This window comes from Pollicipes pollicipes, unplaced genomic scaffold (genome assembly GCF_011947565.3).
Source record: "Pollicipes pollicipes isolate AB1234 unplaced genomic scaffold, Ppol_2.1 Scaffold_860;HRSCAF=989_pilon_pilon_pilon, whole genome shotgun sequence".
Lineage (NCBI taxonomy): Eukaryota > Metazoa > Arthropoda > Thecostraca > Pollicipedomorpha > Pollicipedidae > Pollicipes > Pollicipes pollicipes.
The window spans coordinates 111821-127044 of NW_023597080.1; the positions used below are offsets into that span (position 1 = coordinate 111821).

General features: G+C 52.6%; 1 protein-coding gene across 1 annotated transcript in view; it reads left to right on the forward strand.

Annotated features, from left to right (window-relative positions):
* Nucleotides 1-11552: 11552 nt before the first annotated feature.
* The window catches only part of LOC119114508 (cGMP-specific 3',5'-cyclic phosphodiesterase), a gene marked incomplete at its 3' end in the record, with an annotated part of 59392 nt that continues 55720 nt past the window's right edge, over nucleotides 11553-15224 (forward strand). The window contains exons 1-2 of the mRNA XM_037238617.1: nucleotides 11553-11574; nucleotides 12038-12093. Of these exons, the coding sequence (XP_037094512.1) occupies nucleotides 11553-11574; nucleotides 12038-12093 (78 nt within the window). The remainder of the gene's footprint in view (nucleotides 11575-12037; nucleotides 12094-15224) is intronic.

Sequence of the window (15224 nt, forward strand, 5' to 3'; positions counted from 1 at the left end):
TCCACTCTGTCAGGCCGCTGCTCGGGCTGATGCTCCAGTTGCTGCTTCAACTGCCGTTCCAGCTGCCGCTCCAGCTGCGGCTGCCGCCGGCGCGCCGCTCCGCCGCTGCTGGCACGCGCCCTGCTGTCGGCACTGGCACTGCTCTCCCGTTGGCGCCGGCACGGCTCTCTCGTCGGCGCCGGCACTGCTCTCTCGTCGGCGCCTACGCTGCCCTGTCGTCGGCGCCGGCGCCGAATCGGCCGACAGGTCGCGGTCGCTGGATGGCCAGTAACGATTTTATCCCGCTCCTCTTATGGAGCCAAATGCATTCCAGACTGGCCGCCCTGGTTCGTGTCTGTTGAGCCAGACACGTCATGGTTAGTTGCCCATCGATTGGCGGCCTGCCTCCGCCAACAGCCCTGTTGCAGCCGTCGTTTCGGTGGCCTGCCTCTCCCAACATTCCTATTGCAGCTGTCGTTTCGGTGGCCTGCCTTTCCCAACATTCCTGTTACAGCTGTCGTTTCGGCGGCTTGCTTCTCCCAACACCCCTGTTGCAGCCGTCGCTTCGGTGGCCTGCCTCTCCCAACAGCCCTGTTGCAGCTGTCGTTTCGGTGGCCCGCCTTTCCCAACATTCCTGTTGCAGCTGTCGTTTCGGCGGCTTGCTTCTCCCAACACCCCTGTTGCAGCCGTCGTTTCGGCGGGCTTCCTCCCCCAGCACCCCTGTTTCAGATGTTGTCTCAGTGGCCTGCCTCCCTCAACACCCCTGTTGCAGCTGTCGTCTCAGTATCAGAAATTTAATGCACAGAAGCCAGGGTTATGCGGACTGGATATGGCACAGCCTTCGCCGCGACAGACGGCTATACTCTGCGCAGGCTCGCACGCCATGCATTGATTGTGCCCCTACACGAGCACCCACCTCCGGAGCATGTAAGGATGTGTGGCTGGAAGGGCAGGCAGACCAACCTCTCGCAAGGTGAAAGCGGTCCATCAGTTTGTTTTTTTGTTTCTGTCCAGAAATTGGTACCTCGATGGTTGATGCCACCTGCTATTCCATAAGCATCACTTCAGTTTCCAGAAAACATGATGGTAACGTCGGGACAGAACAAATCTCCGAGACAAATCCGCATTCTGTATAGCGGACGTGGTGGCACCGCACGGTCTCCAGGCAACCCTCTACGAGAGCCCGACTACACTCGGGACGTGGTGGCACCGCATAGTCTCCAGACAACGCTCTACGAGAGCCCGACTGAACTCGGGACGTGGTGGCACCGCATAGTCTCCAGACAACGCTCTACGAGAGCCCGACTAAACTCGGGACGTGGTGGCACCGCATAGTCTCCAGACAACGCTCTACGAGAGCCCGACTGAACTCGGGACGTGGTGGCACCGCAAAGTCTCCAGACAACGCTCTACGAGAGCCCGACTGAACTCGGGACGTGCGGTCAGCCTAGTACGGAACAGCTGTGCTCTTTTGCGGCACCCTAGTGAAACGGACGGCGCGTGTGTTCCTGGCGGTTAGGCATTATACAGCGGCTTCAGCGACCACGGCCGTCTCATGCTGATCACCGTTTCGACTTTCCCCCATACCTGCCTCATAGCTGTGCAAACGGAGTCCTTATGTCTGAAAGAGCTGCACTTCCTCGGCCTTTGTTTTTCGAATCCTGTATAGGCGCAGTTAAGCATGTATACAGTGAACCATCATGCATGCACTGAGCATGAATGTGCTCACACACAAATCTTTGCGGGACCACTATGGCCTAAATTTATAGGCTAAGTAGTGTCATGTGCAATCAATGCGCCCAAGTCACGAATTCTTGACATAATTCCATCAGCAGGGAAGAGTGGGACATTCTGTTACTGTGGTGTGTTGATACATGGCCGACTTCTCTTCAAATAATCCACGAGATGTCTTACCAATCGATTATGTGCATTATGTTGCCATAGCAACCTCCTCGTGTGCGCTTTGGGACAGAGGTCGGCTCGCGTGGAAAGTAGCGACACATAAGTCGCGCTGCCAGTCGTGCCGTGTTTATCGGAAATCGTGGTCTGTTTGCCTGTGATACGTGCCTGCTTCCACACAGGAATGCGTGCCTTCAGTTTGCCAAGTCTTCATGACTGTCTCTGCGTCAACGTCGACGGACAATCTGTTTTTCTGCGCGCTATTGGTTCTCGGAGCATGTGACAGGTTGATGGGGGAGGGACTAAACGGTCGAACAAACCTGTTGACAGCCCCATGCCCCGAGCGTGTTGCACCGGTTGGCATGAAATCTTCATTAATCGATGACCCATAGTCAATATCCTATCCTTTCCGACACATGGCGACCTTTGGCCAGGCGGGAGGTCATCAGAAACGGCCAAAATTACCAAATTGGCTGCGGACAACTCCATGCCTCGAGCCTGTTGCACCGATTGGCATGAAACCTCCACCAATCCATACCCCATGGTCGATATACTATCCTTTCCAGAGCATGCTGAATTTGAGAGAGGGCAAGGCTCACCAGAAACGGTCGAAACCACCAAAATTGGTTGCAGACAACCCAATGCTCTGGCTGTTCGCAAACTAATTCCAGGTGGTCTCGGTCGTTTTGATGACCTTTGACCTGACTCAAGGTTCTCGTGTTCTGGAAAGCATAAGATGCCGACTATGGCGTATGGACTGGTGAAGGTTTCATGCCAATCGGTGCAACAGGCTCGGGGCATGGAGTTTTTCGCAACCAATTTTAGTGGTTTGGATCGTTTTTGATGACCTTTGGACTGACGCAAGGTCACTATGTTCTGGAAAGGAAAGAATATCGGCTATGACGCATTGGTTGGTGAGGATTTTCTGTCAATTGGCGCCATAGGCTTGGATTATGAAGTTGTTGGCAAGCCTTTTCCCGTTTTGTTGTTGTTGTATTTTTGGTGGCCTTTCACCTGACCCAATGTCACCATGTTCTGGAAATGACAGGTCATCGACCAAGCGGCATCGAATGGTGAAGGCATCATGTCAATCGGTGCCATAGGCTCGGACATGGGGCTGTAACCAGGTTTGGTCGGCCGTTTAGTCCCTCACGGTAATTAGCGCCCACAAGCGCCGCACAGCGCAACGTTTGGTACGAGCCATACAACGTATTGTGGTGGCAAAACAAAATGCTCAAAATGTAAAAATGACACATCAGTGCACTTGAGCCACAAGTGTGGACGATGAAACTTGTGTAGGATGTTCACGAAGAAGTTCACAATGTTATGCTCAGGATGTCTGGGCTGGTTTTCCCAAAATGCTGCCAGATATTTACAGAGCAGGAACCACCGCACCCAAGATGAAACAACGCAACAAAAGTTAACAATCATGGGTTGCTTTTATAACAACATGTTTATTTCAGAGGTTGACGTTAGACATGAATTTTACCCAGCGATGCCATCCCAGAAGTAGGCGCTTCAGCCAACCGTTTTTAGATTAGCCATGCTGGCAAAAGCAAAGATAATGGTGTTTTGAATGTTGACATTCATGACGCAGTAAGCGTGCGGACCTCAAAGAAAAGCTCCACATTTTAAGATATGGAAGCAAGCATCAGATGTCATGAAAAACTCACTTTGGTTTACGTTTCATTGGAAAGGACTGCTCGTGACAACAAAACTACTCTGTGTAGTGAATACGCTCCTCAGTACGTCACTATTTGATGGTGTCATAGAACGTTTGTATGACGATGAAGTACTGCTAAACTAGTGCAAAATCGTCACTTGTACTTCAAACGCGTCGAGAAATGGCAGCATGGGCTGGAAGTGTTCGCTGAGTCGAATATAGTGCATGCTCGTGTTCTGGTCATTTCTTGTGGTATTCTTGCATATTCATTCGTGAGCTTAAATACCATTTGTGTTGTTATACTCGGCTATGGCGATATTCTTAGGCTATGCGACTGCAAACCTTTCTTTCGTGATAATCAGCAAGTGAAGAAGCTGTGACCAACTTTTCTTATTACGCAGCACAAAATTTGATTCGTGACTGAAGCGTGCGCAGCCCGCCCGCCCGTTGTTTGAGACCCAATTGATGTCTACTTAATTTGGAAATCCCGCCCACGGACACCAGATCTGACCGACTGGGCGATGCCGGATGAATTGTTCCCAGTGTTGAGTGCCCCCTGGCCGGCGGGGGAGTATTTTGCCCAGGCCTGTCTACGGCCGCTGCGGGGCACTCGGCCGAAAGGTGGCGCTTAACCGCCGGCCAGCCAGGCAGTGTAGGTCTGAGGGTATGACGTCTTACCCTCCGCGGCTCTCGCGGCTGCTTGGGAGCAGCCACGAGAGAACTTCAACAGAAGTGGTGTGTGTCGGAGAAAACTTGTGCACTCTTTTCTTTCCAACCAGAGGTCTCGTAAAGGTTTCATAGGAGTGTTAGTTAGGTGTGCTCTTTATTTGACTTCACTGTACTATGGCCGAACTTGTCGGAAAATCTGAATATTTGTTCTTGTTGTGCATCAGGTTTTTATATTGTGAACGTTATGCCACGTTACAAGCGCGGGGGTCGCACGACCTCGGGTGCAAATGCCTTCAAATTTTAGCGATATTATTTCCTTACATGGAATGATGAACCTGTGCGAAAATCGGTTTTGGGGAGTACTAAACGTCCAAATCGACCCAAATGTTTCCATGCACTGTCACAGATGCAGGGTTAAAATTTCCCCGTCACAACCGGCCAAAGGATGTTTTGGGAACGACTAGATCATAATACAGAGGTTTTTGGGAGGGCCATGGCGCTTTGCCTCCTCCCCTCCTAAATATGCCTCTGCATGCTACAAACAAGTAAGATGAGACTTTTGAATCTGATTTCTGCTCCAACATTTCCACTAAGTGTAAAACAATGGCACAGCCAGTTCCAATATAGAAATTATTCACTAGTGTATTCGGAGCGAAATAATGCGTGCTATGAAACGGTATAGCGACCAACCAAGAACATGCTTGCTTGAGTTACGCACAAAATTGGGCCAGCTATTTTCCCTAGCAACTGGCTAAATCGCAAATAATTTTTACTAGCAACAAATAGTATCCTCAAAAAGAATGGAATGATAAAATGCATGTAACAGAATATTGAAGCAACATATCAAGGTGATTAAAAAGTTACAGCATTTGCCTTGGCTTAAATATCCAATGAAAGTTTCCCGGTCACCTGTCCAATATCATAATACTGTTCTTGTCATTTCAATTAATGATGTGACGTGTCCGCTATCCACTATTATGTACATGCAAGATTGAGCATTCATCCATTTGTATTGTGAAAAAGAAAATATATTTACGGTTAATGGCAGACATGTCTCCGAAATGTCAACACAAGTAACGCCACCAATAAGTCGTCCTCGTCAGACTCATCTCCCCTTGGTTCTCTCAACACAAGTAACGCCACCAATAAGTCCCTCGTCAGACTCATCTCCCCTTGGTTCTCTCTCCATGCATTCTTCTTCCCGAACAATGCTTGCAACCTTCTCCATCGATTATTAATTTATTTTGAATTATCCCCACTCTGATATCAGAGTAGCTGCGCAAAGGTAAGCGACAGTGGACGGTGTGGTGATTTGTTGCGTTGTCCACTAAATTAATAGCATATGCAGTAATCGTAACACATGCAGAAAAGAAAGAAGGCGCCTCGCGTCTCGAAGGTGTACATTATCAGCACAAGGAGGAGCTGAATAAAATATGGTATTTGTGTACGTATAAGTAGCAGCGAAAGACAAAAGTTTTCAACAAAAATGGAGTCAGCAATTGAAATGAGGAACGAAAAAGTTGCCATGAGAACGGAATGAAAAGAAGCACCCATTCTACGCGAAGGATGCATGGCGATACCAAAGCTTGTGCCACACTTCCATATACGATGGTATAAGTAGTGTACCAGGCTGAAGTTGAGTCAGAGAGTGAAGAAAAAAGGATGCTGATGTGGAAAACTTTCCCGTCAGCCCTCACATCGAAAGCTCCGTCAGCACGCATGACGTGACACATTCCAGCTGGCAGTCGTGTTGACGACAAATCGAACGTTCCAGGCAACTACCACCGCAAACACCAAATTGGCCAGCGTAATAAATGCATATTAAACACAGAGGTAGCGGGCGTGAGCTTAGGCATAGGAGCGTTTCAAAAAGTGGGGGCAAGATCAGGGCGGAGTTCAGGAACTATTTCTGGAAAGCAAACGCGATGACCAGGGGGGGGGGGGGGGTAGAGATGAAGATTATTATCGCTCTTTATTCAAAGAGCATGTTTGTTATGCTAGATATGCAGCTAGAGCTGTTTCTCACTGGTGTACCATGTTGCCTATTCGACTCATGGATGTCATTCGGCAAATAAGGCTATGAAGGTTCCCAACATTATTCGTCCATTTTAATATTGTCTTAGGCATCTTGGGTCACTGAAGGGGCACCTGCCTCCAAAGCGTAGGTGCCAAAGTACGACCTGGACGTAGGACTGGTCGGAATTTTGAAAGTGAATCGATGGCTCACGGTGCGACAGATCTTTCATGCGCCTTCATTTCGCTGACTGCGTTTCAAAACTGCGACTGCTGACTTCATTTCGCTGACTGCGTTGTCGGAGCATTCTAAACGGAAATAAATTTGGAGGCTTGACACTGCCGACAACAACGCAACAAAAGCCATAAAACTAAAGATTGCACTTCAAAAACCAAGCTACAGAATGCAGACCCTCCTATCATATATTTTCCATCTGGGCCCTGCTTCCGTCCGCCGTCGGCGGCCACTGTCCTGGCCCGGCTGTCTCCCGTATGACTGACTGCAAACTGATGGTATGGCTGCTTTGTTGCACATTTCTGGATGAGTATTACAACCAATTGGTGTGTGAAGCACATGCTGGCCACCTGCAACAGCATCATCTTCCAAATTATCTTTCTTACACCACACCACCGTAAAAAAACTCTGGGAAGCTGCCTGCGTCAGGGATAAATTGGCCCAACGGACATTTAGTTGCCCATGACTAAGCGTAGACGACTTGATTTGCTTTTGTGTGTGGGCAGGGGCGTAGCCAGAGCCTTGCGAGGGAAACACGAGGTTGACAAAAGCCCTTCTTGTGGTGCCCCCGCCCCCCAAAAAGAAACAAAAGCCCCGCACATCGCCTACTTGCTAACAACGGACACGGTATTCTTTGTTTGTTGTTATTCTTATCTCGTAGCCAGGACAGAAACCAAAAGCTACCGCGAGATCAATTCTGCCTTGTATTTTGAAGTCAATAAACTGCAGGAATCAGACGTTGATCAACCGCGTGGAATAAATCACAGGTGCCCTTAATTTGCAATGGCTTAGTGGACTCTCTCTAAACCGATGGAACTCAGAAGCTTTCTCAGAATTTTTAGCTGTTTTCTACAGACATTAAGGACATTGCGAAGGTAGATTGTAGATCGATGATACGTTTAATACAAATTTGAAAATGAATATTTGGTTACAGATCGCGTCATCAACAACGTGCATTAACATGGCCAACGCGTGTTTTCTGGAACTGTTCAGCATTCAGTCAGAATCGATAAGTGATACAATGTATGTAACGGGGTTTTCTAACATGCGCTTGCAAAGTTTAGCAACAAAAACCTCGAAACCAGGCTTTGTAGTTTCCACTGCCCGCGGAGCGTTAACTTAATGGCTACTTTGTAGCTGCCGCCCACCGGTGGACAAAATGATAATGTTTCTGAAATAATATTTTGTAGACACTTAAATCGATTAGTAATATAATTACGTGACGCAATTTTGAGCACGCGCACTCGCAAATCTGAATAACAAAAACCCCGACGCCAGGCGTTGTAGTCTTGGTGGGCCGCGCAGTGTCGGCCTGGCAGCGTATACTGAGCCGTGGCAAATGGGTAGACGAAAATGATTAAGCTTCTGAAGGCAATACCTTTGAACGCTTCATGACATCAAACCCTGCATTCAGAGGGCCGTCTAGGCGCATGTTTCACGTGTGCGATTTTTAGACCGACGATAAGAACGGATTAATCCTTAAAGCACACCGAGGTGGTGCTGAAATCTGGTGGTGAAATGTATTCCGGGATCACATCTCGGCTGGACCCCCCCCCCCCCCCCCCACACACACACAACGGCGAATTGCCCCACGCAACACCGGCGGGGAGACTCCCTCTACGTGCCCCGAGCAGCATCTCTTATACTTCTTTCGAGCCCACCCGCAACACGATCGGCGTGCGACTCGCCGGCACCACCGCGTCCCACCCCACCGCGTCCACGGGCTAACGCATCGCCCCTGAGCCGTGACCGTTTCCTTATGTTAACACTGTCCTGGGGCGTGATCTATTGCCACATATGGTCCACCGCTACGCACTGTCCCGGGGCATGATCTATTGCCACATACGGTCCACCGCTACGCCCACCCCTGATCTTCAAAGATCATACTCTCACACCAACGTTGATACTATCCAATCACTCGACACACTCTATCCATAAAGTTGGCCCGGTTGCCGGTGCAACCCGCTGGCTGCGTCGCAGCGGCATCGTCGCAACTTCTTCCGCCGGCTGCTCAGGCCAGGCCAGGATGCTCACCGGTTCCGTCCCAGTCGCCGTCGATGCGTGCTCCGCGTTATCCGGGTTGTCAGCCAACAGCCATCTTCCATCACGCCGCCGTGCGGCGTCTCGACGACACCGACCGCGATCGCGCAGTCTCCGGCTCAGCACCACTGGCCGCGCGCCGGGTCTACAGCTGACAGGCGCTCGCACACGTGTCTGATCTGGACGTGCAGGATCTCGTCATCTGTGAAGTCATCCCAGCCGTTGGTCACTGCGTTCGCACGCCTTTTCAGCCACGCAGCGGCTGGCTGTGGCCGGCCGCTGCTCCACCGGCCTCGGGAGGCCAACCCGTCGCTCCACCGGCCGCGGAGGCTGCTCCAACCGCCCACCGGCCGCGGGAGGCTGCTCCACCGCTCCACCGCCATCTGCAACACTGGCGCTGGCGTCCGTCCACTTCCAGGCGACCGTCGACACCTGCTGCTCGCCGCTAAACTTCGCTGTAAAGTCGGCTGTATCCACCTCCAGACCTCGCTGGGTCACAGCTGCCGCCGCACAGAACCGCACGTCTGTCGGCATCCGCACGCTGATACCTCCCAGGGCAGTGATGCCACTCATGCCGAGCACGACGTCAACACCCAGCGGTTGGTCCGGCACTACCCAGACCTCGAGCGTCACTCGACGGTCCTTGGTATCAACCACCATGCTACGCTGCCGGTCCCGCAGCATCCGAGTTCCTGGCCGCCAATCGTGGCCACTCTCACCGTCCGCGGTGTCCGTTGTTGGCAGCGGCCAGCGTACACGAGCGCGTCCGTACAGCCCGCGTCCACCAGCGCCCCGACCATCCGCCCGTTCACCCACAGCCGGGTGATGGGCAGCGCGCCCCTCAATGGCGGGGAGACGGCGCTCGCGCTGACGCGGGCGTCCCCCGACTCGCTTTCCGTCCGACAGCCGCGGGCAGGCGACGGCGACATGGCCCAACTCACCGCACGTCCCGCAGCGTCGCAGTGGGCGCCTCGCCAAGCGCGTTGTCGACTCGCGGAGGCGTTCCTGCACGCGCCACGGCCGCTGCCACAGCGAAGCGTTCATCGCTAAGCACGGCCCGTGCCCGTGCGAGAAACGCTCGCTACGTCCAGCGCGACGATCCATCGCACGCCGGGATGAGCCGGGCGTCAAATAGCCCGCCTCCATCTCGCGTGACGCCCCTTCTCCCGCTAGCGCTGGCGCTCCCGCTGGCTGACGCTGGTGTCGTCGCGCCACCAGCCGTGATGGACGTCGTCACACCGTCTGCAGCCGCTGCCGGGGTCTTCGGGCATTCTGGCCGAAATAGCTTGTATTCGGAGAGCACATCTCGGCTGGGACCACCCACACACAACGGCGAACTGCCATATATGGTCCGCCGCTACATGAAACGGAAGAGTAAGGTAGAATCTCTATTGTTCATATTTATGCAACTATAGTCTGTCCAGAAGACAGATAAACCCGGCGCCCGTCGTCTGGTGGCACTTGCAGTGGCCGAAGCCATTCGGCTTGACGGAAGCTGCCACCCAGGGCATCGCTATCCTTGCGCTCGAGGTGCGGGGTGGGCATGTTCAAACCTTTGATGAAATTTTCTCACTAATCCATTCGAAAAAATAAACGCTCTCAGGAAAACTGGGAATTACCTTGCTGTTTTAAAAAAAAACTCATTTCGACTGTTCGAAATATACAACAATAATAAGGCCCATACTCTACATACCAAACTAGACCCCTTATTTGCTTGCGGGCAATGGGCCCCTTGAAGTAGAACACTAGGGCACACTATTATTCCCAATCAAGGGCTGAAGGGCCATTCCGTCCCATCGCGAAGAGTCTTCTCTGGCTGCCATTCTGGCGACACGGGGAGGGATCTCCTGGTCGATGCGGAGGCCCTTAGAAGAATATATATCATATCGCATTGTTCCCTTCCCTAACATGTGAGGCCTTGTGCACCGCGCAGCTGGCCCCGGATCACCACAGCAACCCTCACTGGCACAGCAACATCCTTGATTGCCGCAGGTGGTCACTATGTTTCATTCAGAGATGTGAAGTTCTCCCTGAACTTAGGTTGTAGATGAAATGGGGTCCAAAATTTGCATCAACATTGCTGATCTCTGCTCGTCTTAAAATGTACAAGATTCAGTCAGAATTTATTACTGATATAAAAAAACTATGTAATATGGTTCTGACCATCTGGAATCTTGACTGTAAGGTCTTAAAAAAGAAACATTCTCCAGAAAAAATTGGGGATCACACACACACCCACACACACACACACAACACACACACACACACACACACACCAACACCACACACACACACACACACACACACACACACCACACACACACACACACACACACACACCACACACACACACACACACCACCACACACACACACACACACACACACACACCACACACACACACACACACACACAAACACACACACACACACACAACACACACAGCACACACACACACACACACCACATACACACATACACACACACACACACACGCACGCACACAACACACACACACACGCGCGCCGCGCGCGCGCGGCGGAACATAAAAATACACGTAAAGAATGGGGAAAAAGTCATCTTATTATCCGTACCCACTGCTCCAAAGAGGTCTCACCCACTGACAGCGGCCGGAGCGCCGCAGCGGGCCGGAGGAAGCTGCCGAGGTAGCCAGTCCGGCGGGCGGCGGCGGCGGCGTCTGGAGCGGCCGGAGGTCCGAGCGGCCGCGCGGCGGCGGGCGGCATCCGGCTGGCCGGGAGCACGCGCTGGCGCAGGTGTCGCCTGTTGCTCGGCAGGATCCGGGCCCGCTTGACAGGCGGGTGTATACCGCCGGCGTGGGTCCGGCATCAGGGGCTGCTCCGCCCCGGTCTCAGGTGTCGGTTGCCGGGCTCTGTAGAGCCCACCTGCGAGTCGACTTGGAATGGCGAAAGGTCGTAAGCGTGTTGTTTGCACGCCGTCCGCGTGCGCCTGCGGCGCGCGGCAGGGGCGCTCTCGACGGCAAATCGGCCGCCTGATGTCGGCGGGTAGCGAACAGGTGCCGGTTGGACGCCAATCATGTCCCGCTCAGGCGGCTTGGGTAGGATCCGGGCGGGCGAGCGCGGCCGCCAGGTCCGCCAGATCGTGTTTTGTGTCCGGTCCAGTATATTGTGTCTGGCATGCAGCTATTAAAGAATCCCGTGCGTTCGGCCTGCAGCTCGTGAGGGATCCCTTGTCCGGTGTACAGCTATTGAAGAATCCCATGTGTTCGGGGCCTGCAGCTCGTGAGGGATCCATGTGTCCGGCATACAGCTCTTGAAGAATCCCATGTGTTCGGCCTGCAGCTCGTGAGGGATCCATGTGTCCGGTGTACAGCTCTTGAAAATCCCATGCGTTCGGCCTGCAGCTCGTGAGGGATCCCTGTGTCCGGTGTACAGCTCTTAAAGAATCCCATGTGTTCGGCCTGCAGCTCGTGAGGGATCCATGTGTCCGGTGTACAGCTCTTGAAGAATCCCATGTGTTCGGCCTGCAGCTCGTGAGGGATTCGTGTGTCCGGTGTACAGCTCTTGAAGAATCCAACGTGTCCGGCCTGCAGCTCGTGAAGAATCCCATGTGTCCGGTGTGCAGCTCGTGAAGGACGGTTGCGCACATCGGGCAAGGGATGACGAGACGGCGGCCGTACATCACCAGGCCGTCGTCGACGGTCAGCTGAGTATGAACGGGCCAGTAGGCACGCATTGGCAAAGGCAGATCGACATTGTTGGGTGGGAAGCCTTAAAGCACAGCGTCGAGTAGAAGGCAGCCTTCTTCGTTGAGATCTGCGGCCCCGCGCGTGTCCTGCAGGTGGATGTCGACGCACGACCCGTCGAGCGCGTGAGCCGTAATAGCCGACACGGCGGGGCGTCGACGTCTTCCGCAAGCTCACCGGCGTCGATAGGCTCTTCTTCCAGAGACCGGCTGGTCGCGTCGGCGGCTGCGAGGAGCTTCCCCTGGTGCCATTCGGTTGCAGTTCACAGTCCTGCCCTTCTTAAGACCTTAACCTTTCTAGTGTCTGAGTTACACGACGGCGAAGATGGGGGGACTATTTCGGGAGAATATTTCAAGGTCATCCTGTCACTTATGATGCCATAATAACGTCCGCCACCCAAATCCTGCCATTCCATAAGTCATGCGGTGATCAAGGCCAATAAAAGTATACTGGTCGATTTGCTCATATCTGGCGTTCGTGGTCGCGATTTCCAGACAAAACGGCCTTTAATTGGCTGTCAATCAACGTTGTGCAAGGTACGATGACGTCAGCAAACAGTGACGTGTCCAGGAATATATCTCTTATCTACAGGCGCCTTCCCTGGCTTCTTCTGCTGCACAGGGCAGCAAAAACCTTTGAGCCGGTTAGCGTTCGTTGACAGCACGACGGGGCGCGTTTGGCCACGGTACGCCAGCGTGTGCGCCGAAGATTGAGCTGGCTACCATGAGCGTCCTCTCGTGACCGGCGTCCCAGATGAAGCTTTGCTTTGAGCTCGGCAGGTGGCGCAGCGATTCCAGCAGTTCTCCCGTCTGCGATTGTGGGACTGGGAAGGACGCTGTCGCCTCGGTCAAGGCAGGGCCCGGGACGTGGTCGTCTGCTGAGACCATAAACCCGGTTACCTTAACGCTGCTCTGCACGTGCTGCGTTTTTGCCGAGTTAAGAGACGCGCCGTGAGCTCGGCATCGGGCCTGGAACGCCCGGACTGGCGATAGGTCCCACGTGTGTTTTGTTGTAGAAGATGACGTCATCGACCGTGCGTTGGATGTCGTTGAAGCTACTGGAGCATTTGTCGATGCGACGATTGTAATGTTAAATGGTGGGCGACACCGTATGGCGCGCGGAGGCACTGGCGTCTTCTGTATGGCGCGGTGAAGGTCGTGAGGGGGCGGCTGGACTCGTCCACGGACTCGTCCACGAGACACCGATGGTGTTCCTTTGCTACATTAATAACGCCGAACCATCTCGCCTCGCTTGCAGTGATTGATGCCGCGCATTCAGGTGGTGGGTTAGATTAATACGGTTCTCGCTGTACGGCTCTGTTAAGGCTGGACAGGTAGACACACAAGTGTATCTGTTTGCTCGTGTTGTTCGTCAAATGACTGCTGCGGGATGCGCTAGTCTGGCTGTCTACCCGACGGATACGACCTATTAATTAGCCGGCACACCGCCAGGTAGCAGTACGCCTGGCAGGCAAATACCGTCTTCTATGAGTACTCGTCGCTTGTGGACCCCGCAGCCAACCTGTGACGCGACAGTGAACAGAGAGTTTGGACTCGCATGAATTAACCTCCATAAAAATCCCGACCTCTCAAGGCCATCCTTCAAGGTCAAATCAAGGCTCAGAGGACGGTGAACTCCATGTCACCCAAGTCACCGGTCGATTTCAAATTTCCAAGCATTAAAATAGTTAGCGTCAAAATCGTAGCGTAAAAGATAGCGTCCGTAAAAACCCGATTTTGACCTTAAAGGGTGACCATGAAAGGTGAGGACCTCTTGATAGCCGCTAGTATCTTTGCCGGAGAAAATTCAGGTGCTTGGAAATTTGAAATCGGCATTCAGTTCTTTGGTGATATGAAATTCCCGTCTTTTGGGGGACGAAATTTATCTTGAAGAGTGACCTTGATATGCCAGGATTTCCTGACAGACGCTAGTTCATTCGCTAGCGGTTGTGCTAATATTCAGAAATCCGACATCGGCCGGTAAGTTCTTGGTGATGTGGAGTTTCCTGTCGTTCGACCTTGATTTCGTCCTTGAGGCGATGCTACATTGTAACATAGCCGTACCATTCGGCGTTCCGATGTCACAATCGACTATCTGCCGCGTTTTAAGCGAAATCGAAACTCGTCGCTTAATAAATCCCCAAATAACTCGCCAATTTCATGGCCATCAGTGTACCTCGCAGCATCGCGACGCTACGAGAATGCCAGGTCAAACCACGCGCGAGGCAGCTGTCAGAAACAGAATATGCTTATATTGAACGGCAGCGTTGCAACGAAATATTCTTGAGTGATGAAACCAACTAAGCACATACTCTAGGCAATAAGCAGACAACCTTCACTTTATTCTGACTTTGTTGGTAGAATGCTACCATTTTCACGCATTTTCATCTACTTTCTGTTGCATTCCGTGTCTCCTAACTACGCGATGGCCGGGAAATCCGTGCATCTTGGACACACCTACTGTTGATACTGCCAACAAATGTTTGAAGCAAGTACCTATCTTTCAAAACCAGCAAACGCCGTATGATCGTAATGGTCAGAGGAACGGCAGTTGTGCCCGACACACGCGGCCGGCCGGCCGGTGGCGCCGCCGGCTCGGAACGCGGCCTGTTTCAGTAAGGCCGGGCTGTGCGCGGGGCTGGCCTGTCGGGGAGGCCAATAGTGAGAGTCTAAAGCGACTCGAGCCACCTCACAATGATTGGGATAGTAGGATGGCAGACGCTCTCAACAAGTGAGCTGTGGCGTCGGACAAATTTCACAGCAAGTACAAATACGTGTCAGGCAAACGCCAGATGGACGTCTAGGCCAAATGCCACGAGTAATTAGGCGTTGAAAACTTGTGTATGCCTAAATGAAACAAAAACGAAGGTTAACTTAACACAACTGCTGCACCGTGAGCCCCTTCATACTTCCGACAATGTATTAGTGTCCAAACAGGAATTCGAGAGGCCAGAGGTGTTCTACTTCACTCTCTAAGGGCCCATCAAAGTGACCATAGCTCAC